The 16,969-nt window shown below is 34.6% G+C and overlaps 2 protein-coding genes across 2 annotated transcripts; one reads left to right on the top strand and one right to left on the bottom strand.

The window, feature by feature from the left end:
- The first annotated feature begins 2,311 nt into the window (after positions 1 to 2,311).
- Positions 2,312 to 4,899, top strand: LOC105165319 (uncharacterized). The gene is made up of 3 exons (XM_011084292.3): positions 2,312 to 3,479; positions 3,605 to 3,797; positions 3,924 to 4,899. Exons 1-3 carry the CDS (start codon positions 3,093 to 3,095, stop codon positions 4,526 to 4,528), a joined length of 1,185 nt encoding a protein of 394 aa, XP_011082594.1. The 5' UTR covers positions 2,312 to 3,092; the 3' UTR covers positions 4,529 to 4,899.
- A 4,405-nt stretch (positions 4,900 to 9,304) lies between these two features.
- On the bottom strand, positions 9,305 to 11,170 carry LOC105165320 (3-ketoacyl-CoA synthase 11). The gene is made up of 2 exons (XM_011084293.3): positions 10,424 to 11,170; positions 9,305 to 10,313 (listed from the first exon to the last, which is right to left on the bottom strand). Exons 1-2 carry the CDS (start codon positions 10,997 to 10,999, stop codon positions 9,510 to 9,512), a joined length of 1,380 nt encoding a protein of 459 aa, XP_011082595.1. The 5' UTR covers positions 11,000 to 11,170; the 3' UTR covers positions 9,305 to 9,509.
- Positions 11,171 to 16,969: the final 5,799 nt, after the last annotated feature.

Here is a 16,969-nt window from a genome sequence, read left to right as displayed (position 1 = left end):
TTTTTATATATATTAGTATGTGATTGGTATACATTTTTATTTTTAGATTATTACTTAAGTTAATTATTTGTACATATTAATCGAATATTGATGTTACACTAAAATATGTTCGTTTTTCCTTTGTATTAATATTACACAAATTACTATGGATAATGGTAACTTAAATTGTTAAGTGTTATATGTGGTGAGTTTGAATTTCATTGAAAAATAAAAAAAAAATTAATAATTTTATGTGTAGAATTGTTATGAATATATTATGTTGAGTTGACGTTAGGTGATTTATAAATGTTTGATCCAATAGAGACTAAACACAGTCTCTTATTGGACAATGTGTTGTGAGTTTTAATTTTTAATTATGTTATATAAGGACAGATGATTTCTCCTGACCTGATAAAAAGAAAATGTAATTTTCTCTCACAAACGATGGATTTGCAATATCATTGCACTAAATTCAAAAAATATCATTTATACTTTTAAATATTTATAGCACTATAATTACTTATTTATTTTAAATAATTTATATCATTTTTTAATGGTTTAAATGCATTTCTGGTGTTGTAATTCAGGTTATTTTGGCATTATTATAATTTAACTTTTTATGATAGTATTTCAGTCTTGTACTTTTTTTTTTTAATTCTCCTGGTCTCAATCCTTTCTCGTTTGAGTTCACCATTCTCGTTGAATAAATGCACGTACCTCTCACGTGACATTTTAAAATTAAGATTTTTATTCATATTGATCCATCTCTACCAGCATTTTTGTTCTTCAACTTTTTAGAGTAACATTTTGGTCCTACATCTTTTTAATTTTCGTTATTTGAACATTTTCTCCATAAAGTTCACCCTTCTAGCCGATGGAGGTGAACTCTACAAACAAAAGGACTGAAAATCGTGAAAATTAAAAAAAATATAAAATAGAAATGCTACACTAAAAACTTAAAAAACAAAAACGTCAGACAATCTAAATTATGGAACTAAAAATACATTAAATATTTTTAAAACTGCCAATATATTATAAAAAGAGACTTCTTGTTGATAACCTAGTAAGAGGAGCCCACAGAGGGACAATGGGCCTACAACAGAATCTGAAGCCAACACCGGCCGTTTGGAAGGCCCCATGTGTTTAAGTTAATACTCATGAAAAGACACTACAGAATAACTTAAAAATTGTGCTTGGAAATATCAGTAACAGGCTATAATATTATTTATATTGCTTTCAATTAGGAGCTGAAGTGTATTTCATTTGAATTTAATTTGATTTTTAATCAAATTAAATTTATATTATTTGAATGGTGGAAAAATGAGTCTAATTCACCTAATTTCATATTTTTATATGTAATTTATAATTTTTTAATTTATTATTGAAAATGGAAATTTCATATACTATATGTCCAATTAGAATTAACTTTTAATAATTAATGTTTGGATTAAATTTTTTGAGTAACTTAAGGAATATTTACAATAGTTTGTGTCTTTATAGTGGGAATAAAGGATTGTTTGGCTAAGTTTGTTTAAAAAAATTTGTAAGGATATACATTTTGTAAGATTTTTTAGAGATATTAAATCTTATTTTAAAAATAAATTCATAAAGTGGCTGAATAAAATCAGATTATAGAGCTCATAAAATGTTAATATTGATAGATTTTTAATTAATTCGAAGAAATTTGTTAAGACCTTATACATATGTTGACGGCTGTGTACCTTTTTATTTTAAAGAGCTTATAAACTTCTAACATTTTATTTTTAAAACTTATAAAATCTTTTTCTAAAAAAATTATCGAGTATTTTGTAACATCTTATAAGCTTGCAGTCATCTTAATATATTTCAAAGAGTTTGCAAGCTCACCCCGGAAAAAATATGGCAAATATATCACACTTGTAATGTGATTGATTATTTTTTAAATTGTACATCAATCATACAATAAATGTACTGTACTTATTATATAATTTTTTTCAAATTTAATTAAATTTAATCTAAATTAAAGATTTTCTAATAAGTTGATAATATTTATTTTAATCGTACACCTGCTAAAATTGCTTCTCAATCATAACTCTATAGGCTAACCAAATGTAACAGACAGCAACTGGAGGCTAATTTTGGAAACTCAGCGGGAAGCCCTCAACGCGTCAGCGAAGATAGACGTGGCGTCGTGAGGCTGCAATCGCGACCTTAACCTCCCTAATCACCCAACACGTACCCCCGTACGGTACTGGATTGGTTTTGCCACGTAGGATTCCAGTGGGACAAGAGCCAGTCCTAGTCAGCATCCGCCCCCCACCCCCCCAAAAGCCCTTTAAGAACTCCCCCAACTCCTCTCCGCTTTAGCCTTTCCAGTCCACAACTCTCACACCGAAACAGCTCCTCATTTCTCCTTCTTTTCCCACACACTCAGCGTGTTTGTGCGTGTGATTTTTCTTCCTAGCTGTTTGATTCATATTCAGGCATGAGATTTTCCGGAAATGGAGATTCCGGCCTCTGATGATCGGATTTCGGAGAAGTGACGTAATGTCGATAGGCCTTTTTTTTTCTCTTTTTTCTTCCCTGTGGTGGTGAGTTTAGCCGTATTTGTTAGCCCTAAGCAAAAGCCAAGCTATTTTTAATTTTTACGTAGCATAGTTTAGAAGTTATTCCATGCTTGGTCTCGTGGATAATAAGCGATGAATTATTGGAGTGATGCTGATAATCCTTGAGATAAAGGCATATGATGGTTAAGATTTTCTGGTTTTTGCAGATTGGTCAACGTCAGATCCTCAGTTTTTTGTGTCAATTGAAATTGTGCTGGGATTAAAGATTGTTTGTTGAATATCACCCAGTTTTACCTTATTCATCTAACTTTGTTTGTTTGATCAGCTCACTGCCCTACTTTGAGGTTATTGAGTGGATGATCAGTACTTTTTTGTAATAATGAAATTTCCTGAAATGGATATGGTAAGGAGAATTAGGATGATTAGAAATTGAAGCGTTTCTCCGTTGACTGTGAAATTTCCGAAGAATGTGCTTTAGAAAAATGATACCTCAAAATTGAAAGCGCTAGAAAAATCAGCGGTTTCGAATCTTGATCATCACGCCCTGAAAGTAACGCCCTATACCATATGAAGATTCAGCCTATTGATTTCAACCCCCCAGGGGAGCCGCAGCCTAAATTCGAGCCGGTGGCGAAACCAATATTCAGGACGAGGTTTAAGCGGCTTTTTGAGAGGCAGTTATCGAGCGTCTTGAGAATACCGGGGTCGGATAAGCCAGCGGGCGCCACTGAGCCGCTGTACAACTGCAGCAAGGATGGTTTAGAGGGTTTGGAGCCGAGCACGGTATGTCTAGCGAAAATGGTTCAGAATTTTATCGAGGGGAGCAACGAAAAGCCACAGCAGAGGTGTGAGAGAAAACGGTGCAATTGTTTCAACGGCAACTGTACGGATAGCTCCGACGAGGAGCCAGACTCATACAATTTTTCTTCCGTCGACGCATGTGATGTTCTCAAGGTAGTTCCTCTTTGACCGGAAAACATATGCATGTACATTTGTGGTCCATCATTTGACTGATTCTCTGGTATTTTGTTTTGTTGTTTGGATAAAGTATCTGAAAAATTCTTCCGTATTTTGAGCAGGGTCTGGTGCCCTGTTTGTGCGTTTCTGAAAGAAATTTGCTAGCGGACGCTGCAAAAATCGTTGAGAGAAACAAGATCAACAAGCGTAAAGACGGGTTATGCAGAAAAATTGTGACAGATGGGCTAATTGCTCTTGGACACAAAGCTTCAATCTGTAAATCGAAATGGGATAAATCCCCATCATTCCCCGCTGGTAAATCCCTTTTTCCCCTTGCTGCGAAATTGTCTCTTCCTCTGTTTAATTCCAAGAATTATTTGGCCCTTTTCATGTAATTTAATCAAGGAGAAACTTGGGAAAGCTAAATTCTTCTCTTTACAGGAGAATATGAGTATGTGGATGTAATAATTGAAGGGGAGAGATTTATAATTGACATTGATTTTAGATCGGAGTTCGAAGTTGCAAGGTCCACGAAGGCGTACAAACTGGTTCTCCAAACACTACCCAACATATTCGTTGGCAGAGCCGATCGTCTTGAGAAAATCATCGACATTGTATCAGAAGCAGCTAAGTTAAGTCTGAAGAAGAAAGGCATGCCTATTCCTCCATGGCGCAGAGCCGATTATGTAAAAGCCAAATGGCTCTCGCCTTTCACCCGAATCAGCCCAACTCCAATCTCTTCCCGCACTACAAGCAACCAGTATCCGGAAACAGGGCTGACGGGTGAGAAAGAGGAGGCTTCAGTTGCAAAGGGAAGTTCATGTGATGGTGATTTCGTAATGATCTTTGCAGAGCAATGCTCTCCCATGGAGAAGTTTGACAATGGTGTGTTTACTTTAACCAACATTAACAGCCCGGAAGCTAGTGTTAAGGATGTGGCTCTGTTCGTGAAGCCATGGGAGCCACCGGAGATTAAACCAAAGAGTTTGCACAGACGAATGAAGATCGTGACCGGTTTAGCTTCTGTGATTGAAGATAAACCATAAACAAATTTTGGGTCCTTTTTTGAGGTACCTTTTGATCTTCCTGATGTTACCAGAACTGCTCACCTTATTAAACCTGATGCAGGGTACCATTTTGTGGGAGGTTTGTATTGTAATTCCCTTCTCCTTTTAGTGCAAGGGTGTTAAAAGTATTACAAACAAGTAGTATTTTCCAAATAAAAAATGAATACAATTACTTTGTCTTGAATGTTTGTGTTTTGGTTTTCCTATTGTGATTCTTGGCTTCATGTAGTGGAGATCAAGGGATGTAAAAGAACAAGCAGAAGAGCTGATCATTTGCTGTAATTTATGTATTTTTATTTTTCAGTGGTTTCGTTTCTTGGACCGAATCTATATAAATATGTCTTCTTTTCCGTGTCTGATACTACATTTTATTATAATACTAATAATATTATTTGTAAATAACTATGCTATGCTATCCTTTAATTCATACATCGCCGTTTTGTGAGCGGAACAAGATCCGAGCATCAGACGTTTCTTGATATTCCAGTACAGAACGTGTCATGACGCTATCTATTTGTTCTTTTTATTACGAATTATACTGCTATTTCACTTTAACCTACGAAATTCTAAGAATTTTATTAATTTTAAATTTACAGTAACATATCATCGCGACTGTCCGCATTAATTTTATTAATACCGTTAACAAATTTATATTTCTCCACTATGATGAATTTGAGTTGAGGTACTGAAGATTATGGATTATGATGTTGAATGCATTTAAAGGTTAACTATAAATACCTCTCAGCTCCTCCTCTTAAAAGTTAAGCGTTATTATAAATTCCCTTCAAATAAAAAGTAATTATATAATTGTTAAATAGTGAGATAAAAATTATTATTTTGCCCTATTATTTGAAAAATACAAAAAAATTAAGGGTTGATAAAATAAATAATTCTTTAGTAATTGTAGTTCATAGAAATATTTTATAAAATTTTAAAAAGTATAACTTATGATATAAAAGGACAATTTTGAGGGCATAAAAATTTAGTGGAATGAGCTTGTAGCTACGCGAGTATTGAAACTATGGGAGTATTTGTAATTTTTTAAATAATAAGAAAGTATTTATAATTATGCCAAATTTAAAGAAAAAATAATTTATCCTACATTTAAGGGATAATTACACTCATCTCTCTTGAGATTTGGTATAACTACACGTATAACTTATGTGGTTTGAAAAATTACATATAACACCGCCGATGTTTGTTTCTATCTAACAAAGAATCCCTTGATTAGTCAAAATTCGCTAATTTGTTGATATTTACCCTCATACGTATTCATACATTAATGTATGTAAAGTGTATATTTTCACCATTATAAAAATAGTTTAGTTCGAAAAGATTTATTTGACATGCAATAAGTCAGTAATGAGTCAATTCAGGCAAATTTAATATCAACAAATTAAGTAAGTTTTGACTAACGAATAGATATTTGTTAGACGAAAGAAAATTTTAAGAAAGTTACATATAATTTTATAAATTATAAAAAATTTAAGTATAATTACATCAAATATTAAAAAATATATATATAATTATATCTAAATTTAAATATCATTGAGGCATATCGTTGGAGTGAAGCTGGAGGGTTGAGCACAGAGCAGTATTTTCTCTCTAAAAGTTGCATTAAAAGTCGCACTCTCTGGGCCTCAACCTCGCGTTTTCTAGAGCCAGAGCGGGATTAAAAAGTATCTTTGGGGAATTGGAACTTGGAAGTGATGTGAGCTTTTTGCTTATTCAAAGTGCTTTGCTTTCCGTGCATTTTTTGTCACATTATAATCATTGTGCTTATTAAACTATTTCAAATCACCTGAGAAAGCCCAATGCAGGAGCCTCCGCCGCGCGGGTTGGATCAATTTTGACAACCTTTTGGCCCAATTCAATGTTTATGATCTTCTAAAAAATTTAAGGGGTATTTAGATATAGATTTTTTATACTTTGAAAAATTACATTTAATATTCTTAAAATTTATTTTAATATAAAAAATAAGTTTTTTTATTAGATAAAATTTATCGAATTTGTTGATGTTAACAAAAAATTATATCACGAGTGGTCTTTTCAGTATCTCAGAGCACCAATTCTAAGGTGAGAAGTGCCTCTGCTGGTTGCACTTCGATCGGATCTTTTTTGTCGGGGATGACCTCCTCAGCCAGTATAGGATCATTCCCTCGTCTTTTTTGGGATTCTTCTATGGTAGGTCTTCAAGACCTCACTTTCACCCCTTCTGGATGGCTTCCACATAACACTTACAAAACTGCAACTGGTTCTCCTTAACCTCCTCTACTCCCCCTGGTACAAGGAATTTGATCTTCATATGAAACATGGATATGACTACCTGGAACATGTTAAGGGTAGGCCTACACAGGATTACATTGTACGTTGAGGGGATATCTACGATCAGGAATCTCATAAGGCAAGTTCTTCTGAATAGCTCTTCTCCCAAGGACAAAAGGAGTGATATCATACCTCGGGGACGTACTATTTCCCCCGTGAAACCATATAGTGAGGTATCTACTGCTTCCAAGGAGGCATCCGCCAGTTTCATTTTATTGTATGCCTCGCTAAATAAAATATCAATGGAACTGGCAGAATTTATGAAAATCCTACTTATTTCACAGTTGGCTGAGGTGGTCGTAATGACCAGGGCATCATTGTGGTGGACAGCCAACCGACTGTTTCAGTGTGTCCAAACTGGATAATTGGGGTATCCTCCACCGCTTCACATCCAAGACCTCATCTGAGGTGACCTTCTCCATTTTCCTTATTTTTTGCGTCTTCCTAGCCCTGTAAGAGCACATAGTTCCTCTGGCTATCATGCAGATTACTCCTTTTTTATGAGGGTTGGGATTTTCAGAGTGTTCAGACGTCGAGGACTTGCGCGTCTCCTTTAGAGAGTCCAAACGTCGAGGAGTGAGGCCTAAGCATATTCCATATCGATATATTTTGTTGCCCTGGCTAGGAAGCCATTGAATCTTAAGGTGGTTTTCTTGGCCAAATATTTAAAGAAATCCCTATCCAGGAGTCCTTAAGTGAAGGCACTAGTCTTGACTTCCTGGGTGGCACAAGCACCTCCAAACCAGTTGTGTTCAATCTGTGAAGATAGTTCTTCAGGGACTCTGGTCTTTCCGACGGATTGCAAAGAGACTGAGCTACGTCTTTTGATGTTTTCGGCTACTAGCAAACTGGTGTAAGAACAAAGATCTTCGGATCGTGCCTGCCGGCAATTGGTTAAATCATTGCTGGATAACCCTTGCAAAAGTGGCCTCCACAACATTTTGTTTGTTGAAGTTGTTGTTTGGAGCATCCATTCATTGTTCCGAACGTTCTAAAGCAGGGTCTTTGAGAACGTGACTTGGATCATAGTCAAAAGTCTCCGAAGAGGGTGTTTCCGCATTTTCTTTTTTCGATTGCTACTTTTGCGAATTCATTTCCAGTGCCCGTCTTCGTTGATTGAGGAATGCGCGTAGGGGGCAGGGAAGGGGGAGTAGTTCATCCTGCGTTGACTTTCTCTTAATAAGTAAAGTAATTAAAAAAGAGAGAACAACAACATTCTCACATTTTGGTTCTGTGGTCCCACAGACGACCCCACTTGATTCGTGCAAGAAACCTATGGTTATAATAATTTGTGGATTTGAGCTCTTGGTGGGCCAAATTCTTTGCAAGTATAAAGATGGGAACCTAAAAAATAAATATAGCATTCTGACACTCAAGGTAATACGTGATATTAAAAAGAAAAAGAACACGAAATTGAGATAGCAAGTTATGGTGAAATATTGAGTTAAAAGAGCGTGTGGCAAAAATTGTTTGAAAAAATATCCCCTTATTTGAGGAGGTCAAACCTGATTTTATAGTCAAAGTTTCCCTGTGGCTAGGGAGTTTGGTCCCCTAGAGAGTTGTGGAGATAGTTTTCAATGGATAAGTCTCTTTGGAATCCTGATCTATTGGTTGGTGAGGTCTAAAGGAGTCCAATTCATTTGAAAGTCCTTGGTAGAATAGGGATCTCGCTTCTCAAGCGTTTACTTTCTTGGACCTCCTTGTTAGGTCCTGCTTGAGTGACATTTGTCCATCTGGACAATTGCTTTGCTAGAGACTAGGGTGGCGTTGAGCCCCCTGAGCTTCAATACCACCTTGAGCTTTCAAGAGATTTGTCCTTCTCTTGAGCTTTGACTTTTTTGGGCTCTAGTTGAGGGAAAGGTCTATGGAACCTTCCCGATGCATGTTATTCCATTGGGCCCCCTGGGCCTGTTATTGAATTAACAAACTAGTCGTGTATTGGGTCACCTATTTATGACCACTTCTTATTCTTATTCTTATTTCATAAATGTTTCTACTAATAAAAATTTTAAATTTTTGATATATTAAAATCATATTAATATAATATTTATATATTTTCTAATACAATAAATGAAAAGAAGAGTTTTTCAGTAAAATTACAAAAATAGTCTTCTCTTCTCAATCTGTTTTCCCTAAGGAGAAGTGTTTGATATTTACTCCTCACCCAATCTTACCAAACAACTTCAAGAAAAACTATTATTCTTTCCCTGCTCTCCCCCTTTCACTTCCTCTCCTCATTCCACAGTTCTCTTGTCATCTCACTTGAGTCAAACGAACTCTTAGTATTTTAATTTTTTATTTTAATCTCACCTTAATCATAATTTAAAGTTTTAATCCATTCTATTCTTTAAAAATCATATTACTTACATTTTTTCATTTACCATAATCTAATAATATATTAAAGTGTATTCAATTCATACAAAGAAAAACTTAATCAATATCTTTAATTATATATTTCGAAAATTTAAGCACACATATAAGAATGCTCGTAATGAGCATAGTAGTGGACTAATGCATAATCTTAGTTGCAGAACATTACAAATTGAACTTAATATTTTACCGCAAGTCTCAGTGGGTAAAAGCACGATGCAGTACCCTCCATTGTCGCTTATCAAGCTTTAGGAAATTGAAGGGATTATTGCTGTTTGGCTGGTTGAAAATAGTAAGGAAACGAACCGTCGTTGTCCGAATCCACGGGATAATCATTAATGTCGCTCATCCATGGGTTCTCCTCCTCAGCCCTGACATCCACCAAAGCCCGCCAGATCACACTGCTACACTTGAAACCCGACCCGAACGCGATATGCCAGATCCGGTCGCCCTTCTTTACCCGATCCTTAGCTTCGACGTACGCTAGTTCATACCAAACAGAGCTGCTGGAAGTATTCCCAAATCTATGCAGAGTCATCGTCGAGGCTTCCATATGGGCATCAGTAAAGCCTAGATTCTTCTGCAGTTCATCCAGCACTGGTTTCCCGCCTACGTGCGGCAAGAAATGTTCCGCGCATCGGTTGAATTTCGGAATGTACGGCCTGATCTTCGCCTGACTGAGACGCTGAATGATGTAGCTTTTAACGAAGAGGAGTTGCTCGGAGAGAGGGAGGATTAGCACACCCAACGTTTTCATGTGTTGTTCGATTGTGAGAATTGCTGCCGTCAAGAGATCTTTGTTAATAGTCACACCTGTGAATCCCTCTGCATCTTCTTCGCGGAAAATGGATCTGTAGGAAACGTCAGAACTCGCCGTCTGAGTGTGGACAGCGTGGAGGAGCTCGTATTTTGAGGATTCCCGTTGCGAAGGTTTGTTTGAGAGGAGGACAGCGGATCCGCCGATTCGAAATAGGCAGTTGACTAAGATTTTGGAGCGTTCTGAGCCTTCGTACGCGCTGCTGGTAGTGTTCTCCGTGCTAACTACCAGTGCACAGGCATTTGGGTGGACCTGTTGAAGAAAAAATGCAATCGTTAGCTGTAAGAATCATAGCATAAAAATAGCTCATACACATCATATACATGTTCAATGGAACAGTGACTCGGAGTACGTAAATTCACCTCAAGTAGCTGTTTCGCAAGGCCGATGGCCCGGAGACCGGCACTACACCCCATTCCAGTAATATTGTAGCTGGAGATATCTTCTCTAAGCTTGTACCGGTTCACTATAACGCTGGAAAGAGAAGGGAACACACTAAACACACAGCAGTTCACAATCAATATCCCGATCTCACTGCAATCCACTTTCGTCTTCGCCAGCAGCGCATCTACGGCTCCAAAAATCACGCTTTCCGATTCTTCTCTCGCCGCTTCCATGGTGAGATTCGGAGGATCGCACATTATAGATTGCGCAACGTAGGATGAGTCGCCGACTCCCACTCTCTGCAGCACTTTCGCCATGAAGCTCAAGTTCTCCTCTGAGTACCCGTGTTGCCTGGCTCGATTCACCACCGATTCTCTGCTGCACTTTTGGCTCTCCGGCGGCTTGTAACATGCGAAATCTACCAAGAACACTCTCCGTCGCGACTTCGCGGCGAGAAACTGAAAGAGGAAAAGGGTCAGCGTTGAGAGGAGTAGTACGATGAAAGTGAGGTGGGGATGGGTTATGAGAAAGTTGAGCTTCAAAGGCAACATCATGATGGTGTCTGAGAGTTTATTTTTGCTGGATTTTTACATATACGATTCCTCCAACTTTTGATAGGAAACTGTGTTTGTGATATGGAAATGGCAACAGTTTATATAAGAGTTGTAAGCTATGTTCAAATCAATTTGGCTGCATTGAACATAATCACATGACATTTGAATTATGATCAATATTTCACGTGGATTGCTGACCATTAATTTAAACGATTTTATAAATTTCAATGTCTTGTTACCATAGTGTGATGCTAATTTTTTTATGATCAAATGATGCGAATTGTGAGAGTCGTGTATGAGTATAATAATCAGTAATTCGTGCAATGAGATATCTTTGTTAATATTGTTGCTGAGAATTGAGTTAGATTTAATCCCATAAAAAATAATTACACAAATTCTTTTTGTATCATAATTATGGTAGGTGTCACTCTTAGTCTCATAAAATTAATAATTACGTATTTTTAATCCAAAAAAATTACGTGCTTTGTAATTTTAAGGCTAAAAACGTATTGTATTTTGGGACTAAAAAAGTCCCAAAAATCACATTCTTTTTGACTAAAAAGACGTGATTTTAAAAGCAACACATACCATAGCTGTAGTACAAAAAAAATGCTATCCTTATTTTATGGGACTAAAATAAATTTGCACTAAAAAATCACTTAAATAATATAAGTCGAGAAAAAGTTTAAATAAAAAATATTTAAACACAAAATGTTCTAAAATTAGAATATAAATAAAAAAATGAACATGTCAGTTAAAATATTGAAAAATGGAGTATAAAAGCCCTTACCTACTTGAATTAGATGTCGCAGACTTAGACTTTTAAATATAAATTGTGTAGATAGCTATTCTATTCAGATGACACATATTTTTTTATTTTAAACAACATTATAAATTTTAAATTTTTTCGCTTGACAAAATTATCCTCACTCTTTCATATACGCACACGTATAATTTATAAAGTATTTTCGTTTAAAAATATTTGCAATAATTTTTATTTACTTTTTTTATTCAACTTATTTAATTTAAAAATTGCAAGAAGTTCGTTACTAAAATTATGTCCATATGTAATTGATCAAGATATTATTTAAATATTGTCCAAATATAAATACTTTTAATTAAAAATAATTATATTTTTTCCAGGTTCATGTGTGCGCTAGGGACGGACAACATTGCAATTCAAAATAAAAAATGAGGGACTAAAATAACTTTTTATTAAAAAAAATGAATTTTGTAAAAATAATATAAAAAAACCACCCTTTTAAATGATTTATTTGAAGTGAGCTGAAAAAAAAATATATATATATATATATAATGACTGTTTTAAATTAAACTCCTACAATGAATTTTACCCACCAATACTTGCTATCAAAGTTCAAACAACATCTTTTTTTGGGAAATGGGACAGCTTGGGCTTTACTGATATTAAGAGTTGCTTACACACAGAAACTTATGGGCCCAGATTTTATTAATGATGTACAGGTTTTCCTTCTAATTTTGTAAAATGGTCCAGACCCTAAAATTATTTTTTTTTTGGGTAAACGTAATTTTCATAAAAAAAAAAAACACATGATAGTACAACAAAATTCTTTAGCACACCCTAAAACTATTGCTACATTGATGTATGCAGGTTGAACTTTTTAGTTTTTACTATAAAATAGTATTATATTTTTGTGTTTTCATTAGCTATATAAACATGCTAGACCATGTAATAATGCAAATTCATACATTATAAGATGGGCTGTTACATTCTTGTATTTTATTTCGATAATGTCCATCTGGTGTATATATGTCGAATAAAGTACGTAATAAAATAGTATTTTACAGCAAACGAGATCGAAATTGATAATAATGGCCCACATATTTTTAGTTTCAATTTTGTAATTTATGTTTGAGACGTCAAGTTAGTTGAGTTTTCATACTTATCTTAAATGAGTTCGATAGGCGCTTGTGCTTTGTGTCTTCGAAGCATCTGTACCATGATAGAGTAGATGAGATTGTGTTGCACTCAAAATTTATTCTCATAGGCCAAACTCATTATGTCCATACCAAACTCCGGACAATCTGTGCAATACTGTATCATGTAATTCACAGATTACTTAAGTAAATAATCGTTTATATTATATGAAACCGACGTATAATTGATGCAGCACGATCGAACTTTCAGCCCATGCATTGTCGGCATAATGTATTATATTTTTCATCGTAATTTGTTGTTGGTTTGAGTATCTCCCGAATCGAATAAGTAAAATAATCTATACAATATAATTAACTTTCACGAGCAAGGAAAATGTAAGTGGAAGCATGAAAATGGCAACATAGTGAAATGATGGTAGTAGAAGATGGGGACGAGATAGGCAAAGATGGAATGTGAAACAGTGGTGCAGTTGGGTGTTGCTGCCTCTTTCTCCGTTCATTTATTGGGGTGGAGACAGTGGACTTATAAATATGGGGTAAAGGTATGGTGTCTGTGCAGTGTAGTTGGACCTAATCCTCTCAAGTTTAAATGCTCCTATGTATTAGGCTGCGGTGTGATAATTGGGTCAGAGTATGGCCGCCTTCGTTTTAATTGGGCTGTGAAAATCTATTTTCTAAAGTTTTGACCCGAATTCCATATGATAAAATTCATTCATCTCACCTTCTTTTGTTAAAAAAATTAGAGTAAATTACAATTACAACCAACTTTTTCTGAAATCTGGTATAATTACGGATACTCCTTTATTGTTTTAAAATTGTCAATACCCCTTGATTTTAACGGCCTCCTAATAATTATCCCAATCTGTTAGGTTTTTATTCAATTTTTATAGTAAACTGATAAAATGTCCTCATGGGTTAAAAATTATAATTTTATTCTATTTTTTTTTTAATTTTTATGGACTAAGTGGATAATTTTTTTATAATTTTTAAAATCTTCATCCACCCATTCGATTTCTTTATAAGTTTTTATTTTTTTAAATAAATAAATAATATAGTAAGGGTAACATTGACAATTTCATACCTCTATCCAAGAATTACATAATTTCGTCAAACATCAGGGTATTTATAATTTTTTAAACAATGAGGGGTATGCGTAATTATGACAAATCTTAGGGAGGTCATTGTAATTTACTCAAAAAAATATTACAAAGGGGTGGGTATTTTAAATTTTGAATTTTTGGGTTGAATAGTATATTTTGGTATCCATCACAAACCTAATAAAATCGGCTACACGAAATTGGATACTCATTTTTTTTTTGTCAATTTAAATGTGAAGAAAAATAAAAGTATCAAATATATATTTAAAAGCATATTTTTCTTTTGATAATTTTATACTTATAAATTGTAATTTATATGCATGGTATGATTTTATTTTTATAATATTATACAAAAATGTAATATAAATTATGATTTCAATTTATTAAGTTAAAGTATATAATCACAATTGGTTTAAATTGATAAACAAAATAATTCATAAATATCAATAACTTGACAGGTAGATCAACCAATTCATATAACATTCTTTTTTTACTTTACTGTTTTACTAGTAATAACAAATAATTTTATTTTTAATTTACTATTATGTTTTATTAAATATTGAGTACCTGATTTAACTCGATTGAAGTTTTTTCTCTACCCAATAATTGATCTCATTTATTCAAAATCGGGTTCGAGTAATCAAAACCTGAAAATTATAAATTTTTTTGATCAGATCGAGACCTGAACAACCCGATTGAATGCCCACCCATAGGGGTAGAGGTGGCAATGGGGCGGGTTGGAGTGGACTTGGGACTCGCCCCACCAGGTTCTTCTCGAACCTACTCTACCCCACACTGCTACAAAACTCACCATGAGAGATATTGACGTTAGCAAAAAAAAATTACATATATTTTCAAGTTTACCCCTTATTCAATATTCCCGTATAATAATTTTTGTACTTATAACGAAAAGAATATAATGATAGTTACGTCACTCCACACACACATATATATATAATAATAAAATTATACATGAGAATGTTCAATGAGTGACAAAATTACAAAATTAATGCAATTTTTTTTGCTAACAACAACATCTTTCATCCAAATTCCAACAGAATGGGTCAGATGTAAATGAAAAATTTTCAAAAGGAATGTAAGTGTAATTTCAGAACTTTTTTAGGAAAAAACATAATTTTATAAATTTAGATGAGGTCTAAGTGTAACTAACCCTATATTAAAAGATAAAGAAAAGAAAGGGAGAAGATGCGAGAGTGGGACTGAGCAGAGAGCGTCATAGTGAGGGTGAAAACTAGAGAACATAAAAGAAGACAAACAAGTAGAAAAGAGGGAGGGCAGAGAGAGCGTGCAAAATGGGAAAAGAGAGGGAGAAAAGTAGTGATTCGTGATGGAAGAGACAATTAGGGCAAATAGAAGAATAGTGATCTGGGTCGTAGAATGTTGATCACTTCGCGTCTTCGAAATAGTGTTTGGACTTGAGAAAAGAGCAGATTGTTAGACTTGTTGGGAGGTCCTCAACTAATACCATCTGATTCCTAAATTAGTGACGAGATCGAGATAGAAGAAAATGATCTCAATGTATTTATAGGATCTGAAAGAGTCCACTTGCCTGTGCATGTGTCGTGATCTCGCCTTATATGTTGTCAAGTGAATCATCGGCTAATAGAATCGGGTCATCGGGGTCAGGTCGCTGGAGCCGGTAGCGTCAGGTGACCCGACTCGAATCAAGAGGGCGCGGATCTTTAGCATAACTCTATAATAGACAAAATTTTTTAGGGGTATTTATGTCATTTTTTAGGTAGAGATGATATACCCCTATCATAAGTCTCCCACTTCTTAAAGTGTATCTGAAAAAGAGCACTTGAAGAAGTAGATAAAAAAGTGATGTAAAATGCAACCTATCGATCTCTTGGGTGTTTAGGACCTCGACCTCTTGAGGTCTGATATTTTGGACAATCTTTTTGAGATATAAAATCTTTATCAGTTTTAAGGTGATCTTTTTCAAATTAATGTGCTCTTTTTCAAATACTAGTGAAACCTCGGTTTGCGACCTCCATAAAGAATCTTTTTTTTAAGTAAAAGTGGGACCTCGTCCTTGTTGGCGACCTCCTTTTCGGACAAGAGTGTGACCTCGATCCCATTGGGTCCTTTTAACTTAAAAAAAATTCTTTTTCAAAATTTTGTTCCACATGACCTCGATGGGTCCTATTAACTTAGACATTTTTTTTTCTTCAAAATTTCATTCCACTCCACCTCGATGGGAATTTTTAATTTAGAATTTTTTTTCCCAAAATTTTGTTCCACGCGACCTCAATTGTCCTTTTTACTTAGAAAAAAATTCTTTTTCAGAATTTCATTCCACGCGATCTTGATGGGTCATTTTAATTTAGAAGAAATCTTTTTCAAAATTTTGTCCCACGCAACCTCGATGGGTCCTTTTAACTTAGCAAAAATCCTTTTTCAAAATATCGTTCCACGCTACCTTGATGGGTCCTTAATTTAGCAAAAAATATTTTTTAAAATGTCGTTCAACGCGACCTCAATTGTCCTTTTTACTTAGAAAAAAAATTCTTTTTCAGAATTTCATTCCACACGACCTTGATGGGTCCTTTTATTTTAGAAGAAATCTTTTTCAAAATTTCGTTCCACGCAACCTCGGTGGGTCGTTTTAACATAAGAAAAATTCTTTTCCAATATTTTGTTCCACGTGACCTCGATTATCCTTTTAACTTAGAAAAGAATTCTTTTCCAAAATTTTATTGCACGCGACTTTGATGAGTCGTCTATACTTGTGAAAATTCTTTTCCAAAATTTTATTCCATGTGACCTTGATTGGTCCTTTGAATTTAGAAAAAATTCTTTTCCAGAATTTTGTTCCACGTGACCTCGATGAGTCCTTTTATACTTGAAAAAATTCTTTTCCAAAATTTCATTCCACGCGACCTCGATGGGTCGTTTTAACTTAGAAAGAATTCTTTTCAGAATTTTGTTCCAT

The sequence above is a fragment of the Sesamum indicum genome, linkage group LG6 (genome assembly GCF_026168435.1).
Source record: "Sesamum indicum cultivar Baizhima isolate 11 linkage group LG6, ASM2616843v1, whole genome shotgun sequence".
NCBI lineage: Eukaryota > Viridiplantae > Streptophyta > Magnoliopsida > Lamiales > Pedaliaceae > Sesamum > Sesamum indicum.
Note: the sequence above shows the minus strand (reverse complement) of the source record. Positions and strands in the feature narration are given on the sequence as shown.

Bases quoted from the DNA above. Each gene is read 5' to 3' on its own strand.
- LOC105165319 (XM_011084292.3), top strand. From the start codon at position 3,093: ATGAAGATTCAGCCTATTGATTTCAACCCCCCAGGGGAGCCGCAGCCT. The intron at 3,480-3,604 runs GTAGTTCCTCTT...TATTTTGAGCAG, and splicing joins ACGCATGTGATGTTCTCAAG to GGTCTGGTGCCCTGTTTGTG. The intron at 3,798-3,923 runs GTAAATCCCTTT...TTCTCTTTACAG, and splicing joins ATCCCCATCATTCCCCGCTG to GAGAATATGAGTATGTGGAT.
- LOC105165320 (XM_011084293.3), bottom strand. From the start codon at position 10,999: ATGATGTTGCCTTTGAAGCTCAACTTTCTCATAACCCATCCCCACCTC. The intron at 10,314-10,423 runs GTGAATTTACGT...TTTCTTCAACAG, and splicing joins TTGCGAAACAGCTACTTGAG to GTCCACCCAAATGCCTGTGC.